The 12,671-nt window shown below is 39.5% G+C and overlaps 1 protein-coding gene across 6 annotated transcripts in view; it reads right to left on the bottom strand.

The window, feature by feature from the left end:
* Positions 1-12,671, bottom strand: part of Myo5a (myosin VA) — a 168,041-nt gene that overhangs the window by 99,463 nt on the left and 55,907 nt on the right. For all 6 annotated transcript variants that reach the window (XM_039080847.2, XM_039080851.2, XM_039080852.2 and 3 more), the window contains 2 exons: positions 9,187-9,343; positions 2,864-3,007 (listed from right to left, as the gene is read on the bottom strand). In XM_039080847.2, the coding sequence (XP_038936775.1) occupies positions 2,864-3,007; positions 9,187-9,343 (301 nt within the window). The remainder of the gene's footprint in view (positions 1-2,863; positions 3,008-9,186; positions 9,344-12,671) is intronic.

Here is a 12,671-nt window from a genome sequence, read left to right as displayed (position 1 = left end):
AAGATTAATGTTTACTTTATGTATATAGGTGTTTTGCCTGTATATATATCTATGTACCACATGTATGTGGTATATATAGAAGCTAGGAGAGGGTTTGAAACCCCTGGGACTAGAGTTATAGACCGTTGGGAGCCATCATATATGTATTGGGATTTGAACTCAGGTCCTTTCTTAACCTCTGAATCATGTCATTAGTCCCACATTCCTACACATTTCTACGTGGACTCCATCCATTTCTGTTTCATTCATTCTTTTTTCTCACTAATAGACAATTAAAAAAAAATCCTCTATGTGAATAATACTGTTGTTTGTAACTTAAATACTAGAGTAATAAAATACTAGAGTAATAGTGGAGGGCAGTTATTGCCTTACTATCAATATCAAATACTATAAGTTTATACATATCAAGTAGTATAATTTATTTAAGATTAAGTATTTAATCAAGCACAATCCCAAAGTCAAAGCCAGGGTCTCTGGGCACTCCAACTCATGACTCTTGGTATGTGCTAGACAACTTCAAAGCCACAACAGACTTGGACAATAAAAGATTGGACACTGCCATTTAGAGTATTTGAATTTTAATGATGTGGCATTCAGCATATGGGTCACTGAAACTCTGGGTATCAGTATGAGGTATTCAGTGGGTCACCAGGAACCACATACTGACTTTTTTTTATGATAATCTACACTGTCTAGTGTGCCTACAATATATGATTATACACCAGCTAGTGCTATAAATGTGTAACATGCTCCCTTAGAAAGGAGCAACAATTTAAGTGTCAACAAAATCCTTCACTAATATTCAACTACGGTTTTGGTGGCAGTTTACAACCAGGTTACAAAGATTTTCTTTTAGCTCTGTGGCAGAACAGAGCTGGGCTGAAACATCAGGATTAACAGGCAGAATGCCAGTCTGCACAAGAGTGCTGGAAGCCCTTCCTTACTGTGTTTCTTCTAAAGAGTATGTCCACAAAAAGCCTTGCCTGTTGGAACTTGGGACTGATATTATGTAAATATTCTATAATAGATCGGGGCCACATGGCTCAGAACTTGCTGAGTTCTTTCCTCGGCTCATTAGCCCACTTCCATTCCTTGGATGTTTTTCCTTAATGAGCTGTCTGTTTCTATTTCTAACCATGTCCCTTCACAATCCTTTGCTCTAGGGTACAAGAGCCTAGAATCGGGTGCCTCAGAACTTAGATCTGGAGCTCACCACTCCTAAGCACACTTTTCCTTTAACTGTCTGACATCCATGCCTAGCTTCAAAGGCCTGACTTTTCTCTATCTCCCTCTTCCAGGTGGCTGCTAAGACTCTGAGCTTTCCTCAATTGATGCTTTACTTTCAAACTTTAATAAAATTATCCTCAAGCCTCTGAGTCCATTTTTCAACTATCTTAATAAGGCTAAGAACTCAAAGAAATTCCTCCTTTATAATTTCCATGATAATATTACTATCCTACCCAAATAATGTTATATCCTAAGAATCAAAAAGAAGGAAAGAAGACAGGTATATTTTTTTTCTTGAGCAAAGTTCAAATTGTAACTCTTTGAAGACATACATAAATGCTTTCTTAATCAGTTGGAAAATACAGAGACAAGACTAAATAGCACCTCTTTTTAACTAACCTTTTCAATAAGCATCTTACAAGAAAGTCAAAACCACTATACCAGATTCATAAAAACAAACACTGCATTCTTTCTGTTGTACATAGAATACAGATTTAAATATAAATAAATGGATAAAGAAATATAAATAAATGTATAATACATGCACATATATAAAACAACATGAACACTCACCATGAAAGTACTATAGAGACTATGATGAGGAATAGCATCTAAAATAGGGCATGGTGAACAGGAGGTCATGGAGTAGAGCAGATGTAACATGTTTTCTTTAACATGCATAATCTAACTTTAAGATATAGACAGATATGCATACACATATATATGAATGAAAGCAGACCAGCAAGAGAAAGGAAGGACAGCAGAGAGTAGAGGAATGGTATGGAGCTAGGAACAATTACATAAATGTACATGGATAGCATAGTGAAATCCATTATTTTGTACAGTAACTGAAAAGTTAATAAAATGTGAAACATTACACCAACACCAGTGCCCACTCTCAAGGACTATTGAGTTAAAGAGGTTGTCCCTACTTCTGACACAGCAGTTTGCCTTTCACGTGGTTCCAGCCAAGTGTGACTTATAGTAATACTGTGAGAATATGCTCAAGAGTACTATGAAATAAAGTATATCATACTAGCAGGCAAGGGCTCTATTGTTTAGTATGTCTTTTTCCTTGGGCATAAGGTGATCTTCATCTTGGAGAAGAGATTATGTTGGCCATGGAAACTAACTGAGCAGAATGCTAAAGTAGCTGTGTGTAAGGTAGTAGCAATGAAGTTGAGATATACCCTAGTAGAAAGAGGGAAACTGGGGTCACAGAAGCTTTAGTGCAGCCATTACTTTTTGCTTTGTCTGCTCCAGAACAAATGATCTTGGGAGATATTAGGAAACAAAAAACAAAAACAAAAACAAAAACAAAAACACAACAACAACAACAAAACCCCAAAAACCTGAAGGTCAACTGAAAGGGGGCTCTACGATGCAGCTTCCATGAGATTGTAAACCATTATGGGTGGAATTTTATGGTGATAGACCTGCTTTGGGGTTAACCATCTATGTAAATAAGCCTAATAAACTCATTGGTTAGTCAATTAGACTCCCATAATTTTTATTCTGTCCTTGGTGCCTTCTTTTGGGTGTTTGCGCTTATCTCCCCAAGAAAACTTTACATAGCAGTAATTATAAAATCATCCTAAAACACGCAAGTATTTGAATATGTGCACATCTGACTTACCTGGAACACCACTCTGGATTTCTCTAAAAGGTAAGTTCTCATATTGGCACCGATGATTCGATATCTCTTGTCAAAACCAATTTCAATATATTTCCCAAACCGGCTGCTATTATCATTCCTGGTTGTTTTAGCATTTCCAATTGACTAAGAAACAAAAGAGAAAACAAGATCTTAGAAAGTCAATGCATGGCATTTACAAAGCTTACTCAGAGAGAGAAGGAATAGAATTTAACTCTTCCATTTTTAGTGATTCTTTTAAGATGAGAACCAATTCTGCCCCTGTAGGAGGCACAAGTGTCTGCTTTGCCCCCAGCTGCACTGGTAGATACCAATAATCTTTCTTCGCCTTGTTATTCTCTGACATGCCTTTCAGAAGCAGAAGGACTGATGAACACAGCGGTGGTGAAGTTTTCCTACACCATCTGGGGTATACAAACATTCATGTGAGCAAAGGGCTGGACTGGAGCTGCCAGAGCAAAGCCTTGTTCTTAGCCTCCAAAAACTCAGAAGACTGCCTTACGTAAGTGAAATCACTAAGTCAAAAAAATATTCCTGAAAATGCTGGTTTTGTATAAAAGGCCTTTTTAGAACTAGGCAGTGCTATCATTTATCCTATAGCAACAAAGGACAAATGATACTGCTTATAAGCAGAGTATTAGTATTATCCATTCTACTAATTGGTTACATTTTGAGGCAGCAGCTCACATACCACAGGCTAGCCAGGAAGGAGTCCCTTATGTAGCTAAAGATGCCATTAAACTTACATCCTCTTGCTTCTACTTCCCAAATGCAGAAGGAATAGGCATGTGTCACCATGCCTGGCTTTATGCACTCAATTTAAATGCTATTTCCAGAAACAAGAAGTAAAAACATGTCTCTTTCTTGTATATATTGTGACTGTGTGTATGTGTACGAGTACATTTGTGCAGTGGCACTGTACATGTATGTGTGTGTGTACATGAAGCCCAATGGTTAATATCAGTTGTTTCCACTTTATTTACTGAGGTAGGACTCAACCCAAAGCTTATTGACAATTCAGATTATCTAGATACCCATCTTGCCCTTGGAATCCTGTCTCTACCTCCCAAACACTAGAATTACAGGCAGGCCACCAAAAATAGCTTTTCTTTATGTTTATGTTTTTATGGTTTTTTTTTTGTTTGTTTGTTTGCTTTGTTTTTGAGACAAAGTATATGGCTATCCTAGAACTCATTATGGAGACCAGGCGGTCCCCAAACCCAAGGATCCACCTGCCTCTGTCTCTCAAGTGCTGGGATTAATGCCATGTGCTACTACTGCCTGGCTAAACCCAGCATTTCAATGGAGGTGTTTAAGACCTAAAGTCTAGTTTGCATGCTTACAGGGTAAGCACTTCATCTATCGAGCCACTCCTCCAGAACCCATTTGGGTTTTGTTGTTGTTTTGGGTTTGTTTGTTTGTTTACCTGCTTTAAAGACAGACAGGGTCTCATGTGGTCCAGATTCATTCTGAACTTGCTATGTAGTTGAGGATAACCTTGAGCTCCTGATCCTCCTGCTCTGCTGTAGAGTGCTAGGATTGCAGGCATGTGCACAAGTCTTTGTTCATGTTAAGAAGGCCCTCTTCCAAATGAGTAACATCTGCAGCCCAACATTGATTTTAATAGTTTTATCTAACTTGTAAATATTTTCAATCAAGTACTGAGAATGTAATTTTCTACCAAATATTGTTCATAACCTTAATTTTTTGATGGCATATGTCTGCTTTTTAACTTAATGACATGCTTCTGTAACTCTTTTAAGTCAAAACAAAAACAATAGTGTAGTTAGAAGAGCAAGCATTCACATAATACATATATTAAACATTGTATAACTTGATTCCAAATAAGATTAATGTTTATCCCTTGTGCAAAGTCTGTTAGGATCAGTATATGCAAACCACAGCAAACAGAGAGATGTGAAAATGGTATAGACTGTTAGGAGAGAGAACAAGTTTCAGGGATTAAAAAAAATAGGACCCTAGCTGGCTGTAGGAGTCAACATACTTGATCCTCTTATTAAAGAAAATGAGTTAGTATTTAAAAGAAATATAGTGCCATAATTTGTGTTGGTTATGATGATACTATTAGAATTTGGATTATCACTTTTAAAACATTTTGGAAAAGGAATAAAAATGACTGAAAACTACCTAGCAAAATACAGTGATTTAACATAGCTTAGGATAATTTAACTAGACAGACACTTACTTAGAAATTATAAACTCAAGTGAGCGTGTGTGTGTGTGTGTGTGTGTGTGTGTGTGTGTGTGTGTGTGTGTTGGCTGTGTTTTAATACCCAACGACATTGCTGTATAAGCAAACTCAGAAAATAAACCTTTCACTCAATGACAAGGGCCTTGGATTACTGACTGGCCAAAGATCCTACTGCAATAGTAGTTGGTGAAGATATTGCCTTTAGTGGAGTTCTCTGATGTACTGTTCATTTATGAGACAAATGTGGAAACGTCTTAAGAGTCCACTGTGTGAACAAGGGTTTAAAAGTGGAATTGATCACTGGTGCTGCTGCCATTGCTGAAATGCAGTTTGCAGATTATGCTTTCCTTGCTTTTGATCAGATTGGAGCTGCCAAATGTCACTACTGCTCTGGGTTCTTTTCGATTGTGGAGGCCTCACCATCAGGCTCACAAGTCTTTTTTTCATTCTCAGAGACCTGAAGTCTGTTTGCCAATTGCTCAGGGACGAGGGTTCTTATACCCAGAACCCCTTTCCAAGATGAAACACTTCTGTTGTCATAGAGAATAAAAAAAATCCACGTACATTTTTTGAGCCTAAGTAGTATTGTATACTTACATTCTATACCATTTTCACATCTGTCTGTCTGCTGTGGTTTTAAACATTTAAAGAATAGCAGTAGTGTAACAGGTTCTCATAGTACTGTGCTCTGCTGCAAGCTAAAGCCATCCAGGCAGGCAGTGATGTAACTTTGGTTGTCTGGGGCACACAGGTTTATCAGATTTGAGAGGTGGCTTCCATGGCATGAGAAAAACTTGGTGTGATTTGTGAAATTGCTGATTTGTGGACTAAAGTGCCTCAGAACATAGATATATTTGATAAGTTGGTGTTTAAAACAAGGTGCCTGAAGCTGGAGAGTTAGCCTACTGGTTAAGAGCATTCCCTACTCTTGCAGAGAACCTGGATTCAATTTCCAGCACCCACATGGTGGCTCACAATCAACTATAACTCTAGTTCCCAGGGATCAGATGCAGTCTTCTGGGCTCTATGAGTAATGCATGAACATGGTATATATACATATGATAAAGACCTATCCATGTAAAACAAAAAACAAACATGTCAGAATATGTGAAGAACAAACTAGAATGCCTGCTGACTAGTCACAGGGCTCTTGATGGGTGCTTCACATCCAAGATCAGCTCCATAGTCCAGGAACAAAGCTTTTAAACCTACAAGCTCCCATTTCCAGAGTGTGTGGATATGATGCTCTTATTTTCTCATGTTTTTAGCCATTTTACATCCCAGACAAATGGAAGTACTGCAATGCCCTCAGAAGATAATCAACTACTGATCACAAAGAACACCAGGGAAGCTGTGACTAGACATGGAAACATTTTCAATTCTTTCATATTGCTTTAGACTTATCTCCTCTTAAGGTTTTAGCTTTTTGGAATGAACTATCATGGGTACTGGCTAGAGAGTTGCAAAGTACTTATTGTACTAATAAAAGTGGATTGATTTCCATTGGGTATTTTAGAGTAACTTTCTCAAGTGTTCAACAGATGGTAATTTTATGAACTGTTTAATGACTATAATTATTATGTATGGTTGTTGTACTTTTAAAAAGAAGTCACATTGCAAAAAAAATCTAAAATGTCTTTTTGTGAGCAGACTGAATCCAATCAGCGATGCCCACATGTTTATGTAGTTAAGATTGGCGTCGTGTAGCTAAGAATCACCTTGAACTCCCGATTGTCTCACAACCTAAATGCTGGGATTACGGGTATTCAGCCCTACTTCTGCCTTCCATATTTTATTTCAATCCTTTAAATTGAAACAACCTGTTTGCAATTGCTGAAAAATTCTCTATTTAACAAAATTCATTTATTTTTATTTTATATGTACATGCAACGCATGTGTGCTTGGTGCCAGAGAACAGAAGGCAGTAATATATCCCTTGGAACGAGAGTTACAGGGACTTGAGAACTACTGTGCCAGTGCTGGGACCCAAACCCAGGCCCTCTGCAGGAGCCACTCTTACTGCTCCTGCCTCAGTCTCCACGCGCTGTGAGCAGTCATGAGCACTGGCGACAACAAGAAGTACTCCTGATTGCTGAGCTATCTTTCCAGCTCTGAATCTTTTCTACTTTTTGTGTATTAGGAACTGAATCCAGGATCTTGTAATCAAGCCCTTTACCACTGAAGTATATCCCCCAATATTCCTCTCTCAATGAAAAACTTCTTGATCTAAATGCAAATAAACAGTAATACAGAAAGAGGACATTTATTCATTTTTTTAAAATCTCAACAAACAAGGTAAATTCCTCCTAGCCGCTTTTCATTAAAAAAACAAACAAACTGTGCTTGTTTTAAGTTTTAGTATCATTCCTACTAACAAAACTCAGATTTGTACTGCAGACAACAAAGCAATGAGCCTTCTTTGTAATAGTTAGAGCATAGCCCCTGACATATTCTGGAAGGGCCATGGGGACTTATTCCCGTGACAAACTCAAATTCTAGTTTTGTATGATCTAGCCTAGAAGACATGAGGTTTCTTAAAGCTTTGCAATCAAGATCTCAGGATATTCTAATATTAGGAACTAGAATGCCTTAGGGCTCTGTCAGATACTAGGAATCTGTTGTCATGGGGAATAAAGTGAATAAAAGTCTAAACTTAGCTCTGCTGTTTGTGAACTCAAATTAAGAACTGGCTCCACAAAATGTATGACTTCGATATTAACATCAGTAACATCTACTACTTATATACAAAACTAAATCCTTTCAAAATCTTAATTTTAGATTTTACTACTTTCCTTTGGCACAGCCATCTGCTTCTTCCTGCCCATGCTATATCAGGAATCTCGATTTCTCCTTCTTCCTGTAGCACACCTAGCTTTGGAAGCCTCTCTGCTTCCTCAGAGTATCCTGTCTAGGTCATGCAGGAATGGAAGTTCTGCTGTTCTAAGGGTAGCATGTAGACATATGTCACAGCATTGTTTTAGAGATGTTACACACAGCACTGCAAACCAGGCACAATTACCTCTGGGCAGATTACTGCAAAAGCCACTTGTACCAAGGTGCATCAGGTCAATTTTAGCTCCATCTGTGTTTCGGTAATAAAGAAAACTTGGCAGAGGAAAAAGACAGGAATAAAATCATGCCCATGTGAATTTTTAACAAGAAAGGTTTGTTTCTGCATGTTCTGATTTCTATTTAATGAAATCTATTTTTCTCATTTTCTTATGAAACTCTAACTTTTCTAAAGTACCATTATTAACAAACAATACCCTTCCAGCTAGAAACCTTCAGAAATCAAATTGTCATGCATCCAATTCCCTTGTCTTTGGCACAGCCATTTCTACTTTGAATATGTACTTGGCTTTGGTTTGGTTTTCTGAGGCAGGATCTCACTTTGCTGCCCAGGCCTGCCTCAAGCTCATGGTGATCCTCCTGCCTTAAGACCTCACACTGCTGGGATAACAGGCATGAACCACCACACCCAGATGTTTCTGGCTTCTGAAGGTATCTTATGTTTTCATATTTCCTTTCTCAAGAATTTATAATTTTGAATTTCTTTACTATACTTTGTGGTATAATATATTTATTTTTTAAAAATAAAAATGCTCATGTGATTAGGGTTTAGGTATATATAACTTGGACTTTGGAAAAATTAAAATTTGTAGCTAAAGAGCTTGAACTATGCATAGAAAATGTACCATGGACTAGTGTAATGGAACTCATTCGTGCTTGAGTGAGCGCGATCCTGATTTGGAAGGAGTATAAACAGGAACCCAGGACTGGGAGGAAATGAGTAACTTTACCCCGGACAAGGAACAGTCAGTATGAAGAGCTGCTGCCTGCTGTTGTAGGCAGAACTCTCTCTCAAAGTTAAGAGGCAGAATAATGGTGTAAAGTAGATTTGTCTACAGTAGAGTTTACTTGAAATGGCCACCATACAGAATTTTCAGCTTTCCTAGATCTCTTACTAAGATACAGAAAAGTATTTCCTTAACTTTAGTGGCTGGAAACCCTAGACTTTCTGACAGGTACTATTATCAATCAGCTTGTTTCTTAATTAGAGACTATAAAAAAGGTGGAAAATGTTCTGTCTTACCTCCATGATGGGGTTGGAGGCCAAGACCTTTTCCTCAACATTGGCCTCACTGGCAGAGCCACTTACAGTTGCGAAGTACCTCATGGCATACTTAGCCGAGACTGTCTTCCCTGCACCTGACTCTCCACTTACAATGATGGACTGATTTCGTTCGTCCCTGTAAAACAAATCAAAGTGATTGCAGTGTGTCCACTTCCGGACATGATCACTTCTGCGCCTTTCGCCCTGAGGAGGCAGAGTGTGAAGGCAAAGCAGAAGAATGACTACTTATAAACAGGACAGAAAAGAAGGACAAACATTAACTTAGAATCGAGTAACTAAGGACAACTTTGTATTACTGGCATTCTGAATTTTCTGCATCTCAAACACAGTAGTTTATTCATTTGCATTAGTATTTTATAATACTATTGACACCTACCACAGAAGAAAAGGGGAATATTCTTTGGCTCCACAACAAAAGAATTTAGGGGAAAATGTACTTAATTAAAATTTTATAAAATTATTTGAAATATTTCAAATTGTCCATCTGTTAATGATCTTTTAAACAGCATCTCCCATAAGCTACCATTTGATGTTGGCTAATTTCATTTTAAAAAAAATCATTCCAATAATTGAAACTTTTCTCCTCCTCTTCTTCCTCCCACACCTCTTCTTCCTCTTCCCACTCCTCTTTTTCCTTCTTCTCCTCTCTCCCCCTACCTCTTCCTTCTCTTTTGGATTTTGAGACAGGGCTTCTCTATGTATTCTTAGCTGTCCTAATCCACCAGCATTTTCCTCCAGAGTGCTGGGTTTAAAGACACAGCAGGATCAGGTCGGGGGAGGATGGAGGGAGAGGGTGCTGGGAGAGACAATTGGAATGGGGGATGGGGAGAAACAGGCGTGGGAATTTCAGGGGGAAGTAAAGACCTAGTGTAGTGGAAACTCCCAGGAACCTCTGAGGATGACCCTAGGGAAAACCCCTAGTAATGGGGGGAGTCTGAACTAGCTATCTTCTGTAACCAGGCAAGACTTCCAGTGGAGGGTTTAGAACACCAAACGTTCAACCTATAATGTGTCCTGCCTGTAGGATGTGCTGGGGTAAAAGTGGCACAGAAATTGTAGGAGTGGCCAACTAATGACTGGTCTACCTTGAGACCCATGCCATGGGAGGGACCCCACCCCTAACACTGCCTGGAGAGGGTCAGATACCAGAAGCTGGAGAGCTCAGAGAAAGACCTAGGATAAAACCAAACATAACCAGAAAAAAAAGTCAACACAAACAACCCAAATAATCCAATTAAAAAATGGGACACAGAGCTAAGCAGTGGATTCTCAACAGAGGAATGTCAAATGGCCGAGAAGCACTTAAAGAAACGCTCCAAGTTCTCAGTGATCAGAGACATGCAAATCACAGTTCTCAAGTTCTCAGTGGTCAGAGACACGCAAATCACAGTTCTCAAGTTCTCAGTGGTCAGAGACACGCAAATCACAGTTCTCAAGTTCTCAGTGGTCAGAGACACGCAGATCACAGTTCTCAAGTTCTCAGTGGTCAGAGACACGCAAATCACAGTTCTCAAGTTCTCAGTGGTCAGAGACACGCAAATCACAGTTCTCAAGTTCTCAGTGGTCAGAGACACGCAAATCACAGTTCTCAAGTTCTCAGTGGTCAGAGACACGCAAATCACAGTTCTCAAGTTCTCAGTGGTCAGAGACACGCAAATCACAGTTCTCAAGTTCTCAGTGGTCAGAGACACGCAAATCACAGTTCTCAAGTTCTCAGTGGTCAGAGACACGCAAATCACAGTTCTCAAGTTCTCAGTGGTCAGAGACACGCAAATCACAGTTCTCAAGTTCTCAGTGGTCAGAGACACGCAAATCACAGTTCTCAAGTTCTCAGTGGTCAGAGACACGCAAATCACAGTTCTCAAGTTCTCAGTGGTCAGAGACACGCAAATCACAGTTCTCAAGTTCTCAGTGGTCAGAGACACGCAAATCACAGTTCTCAAGTTCTCAGTGGTCAGAGACACGCAAATCACAGTTCTCAAGTTCTCAGTGGTCAGAGACACGCAAATCACAGTTCTCAAGTTCTCAGTGGTCAGAGACACGCAAATCACAGTTCTCAAGTTCTCAGTGGTCAGAGACACGCAAATCACAGCAACTTTGATATTTCATCTTATACTAGTCTAAATGGCTAAGATCAAAAACTCAAGTGATAGCACATGCTGGCAAGGATGTGGAGCAAAGGGAAACGTCCTCTATTGCTGGTGGGAGTGCAAACTTGTACAACCACTTTGGAAATCAATTTGTCAGTTTCTCAGAAAACTTGGAAGAGTTCTACCTCAAGATCTAGCAATACCTCTCTTGGGCACATACCCAAAAGATGTCCTACTATACCACAGGGACACTTGCTCAACTATGCTCATAGCAGCTTTATTCATAATAGCCAGAAACTGGAAATGACTTAGATGTCCCTTACCTGAAGTATAGATAAAGAAAATGTGGTACATTTACATAATATAATAATATTCAGCTATTAAAAACAAAGACATAACAAAAATTCCAGGCAAATAGATGATCTTCAGAGTATCATCCTGAGTGAGGAAACCCAGTCCCAAAAGGACATGCATGGTATATGCTCACTTATGAGTGGATATTAGTCATAAAGTACAGGATACCCATGCTATACACTACAGATCCAACGAAGCTAAACAAGAAGGAAGGCACAAGCAAGGATGCTTGAATCTCACTTAGAAGGGAGAATAAAATATTCATAGGAGGCAGAAAGAGGGAGGGAACTGGTTGGGAGAAGGGAGGGAGGGAGAATGGGGGTGGTTAGGACCAGGTATAGGGAAGGACAGGAGGGATGGCCAGATGGTCATGAGAATGAATGGAAACCTGCAAATGACAAGGGTGAGGAGGTGGGGGCATCTCTAGGAAGAGAAAAGAGGACCTGGGATAAGGAATCAATGACGATGTCAGCTGTGACTCACAACATTGGGGATATGGAACCTGAAGAGGCCACCTCCTGTAGCCAGGCAGGAACCCCAGTGGAGATATAGAGATACCAATCTACCCACAAAACTTTCAACCCAAATTTTATCCTTTCTACAAATAATGCAGGCACAGGGGAGGGAGCATGGACTGAGGGAATGGCCAAACAATAACTGGCCTAACTTGAGACCCATCCCATGGGCAAGCACCAATTCCATAACACTATTAATGATACTCAGTAATGCTTGCAGACATGGCTGCCCTCTAAGAGGCTCCAGCCAGCAGCTGACTCAGACAGATGCAGACACTCATAGACAAATAGTGGATGGAGCTTGGAGACTCTAATGGAAGAAAGTAGAAAGGACTACAGTCTCTAAGGGGATAGGAATCCCACAGGAAGACTAACACAGTCAACTAACCTAGAGCCTTGGTGTTCTCAGAGAGTGAACCACCAACCAAAGAACATACACAGCCTGGACCTAGGCCTCTCTGCACATATGTAACAGATGTGCAGC

This window comes from Rattus norvegicus, chromosome 8 (genome assembly GCF_036323735.1).
Source record: "Rattus norvegicus strain BN/NHsdMcwi chromosome 8, GRCr8, whole genome shotgun sequence".
Lineage (NCBI taxonomy): Eukaryota > Metazoa > Chordata > Mammalia > Rodentia > Muridae > Rattus > Rattus norvegicus.
Note: the sequence above shows the minus strand (reverse complement) of the source record. Positions and strands in the feature narration are given on the sequence as shown.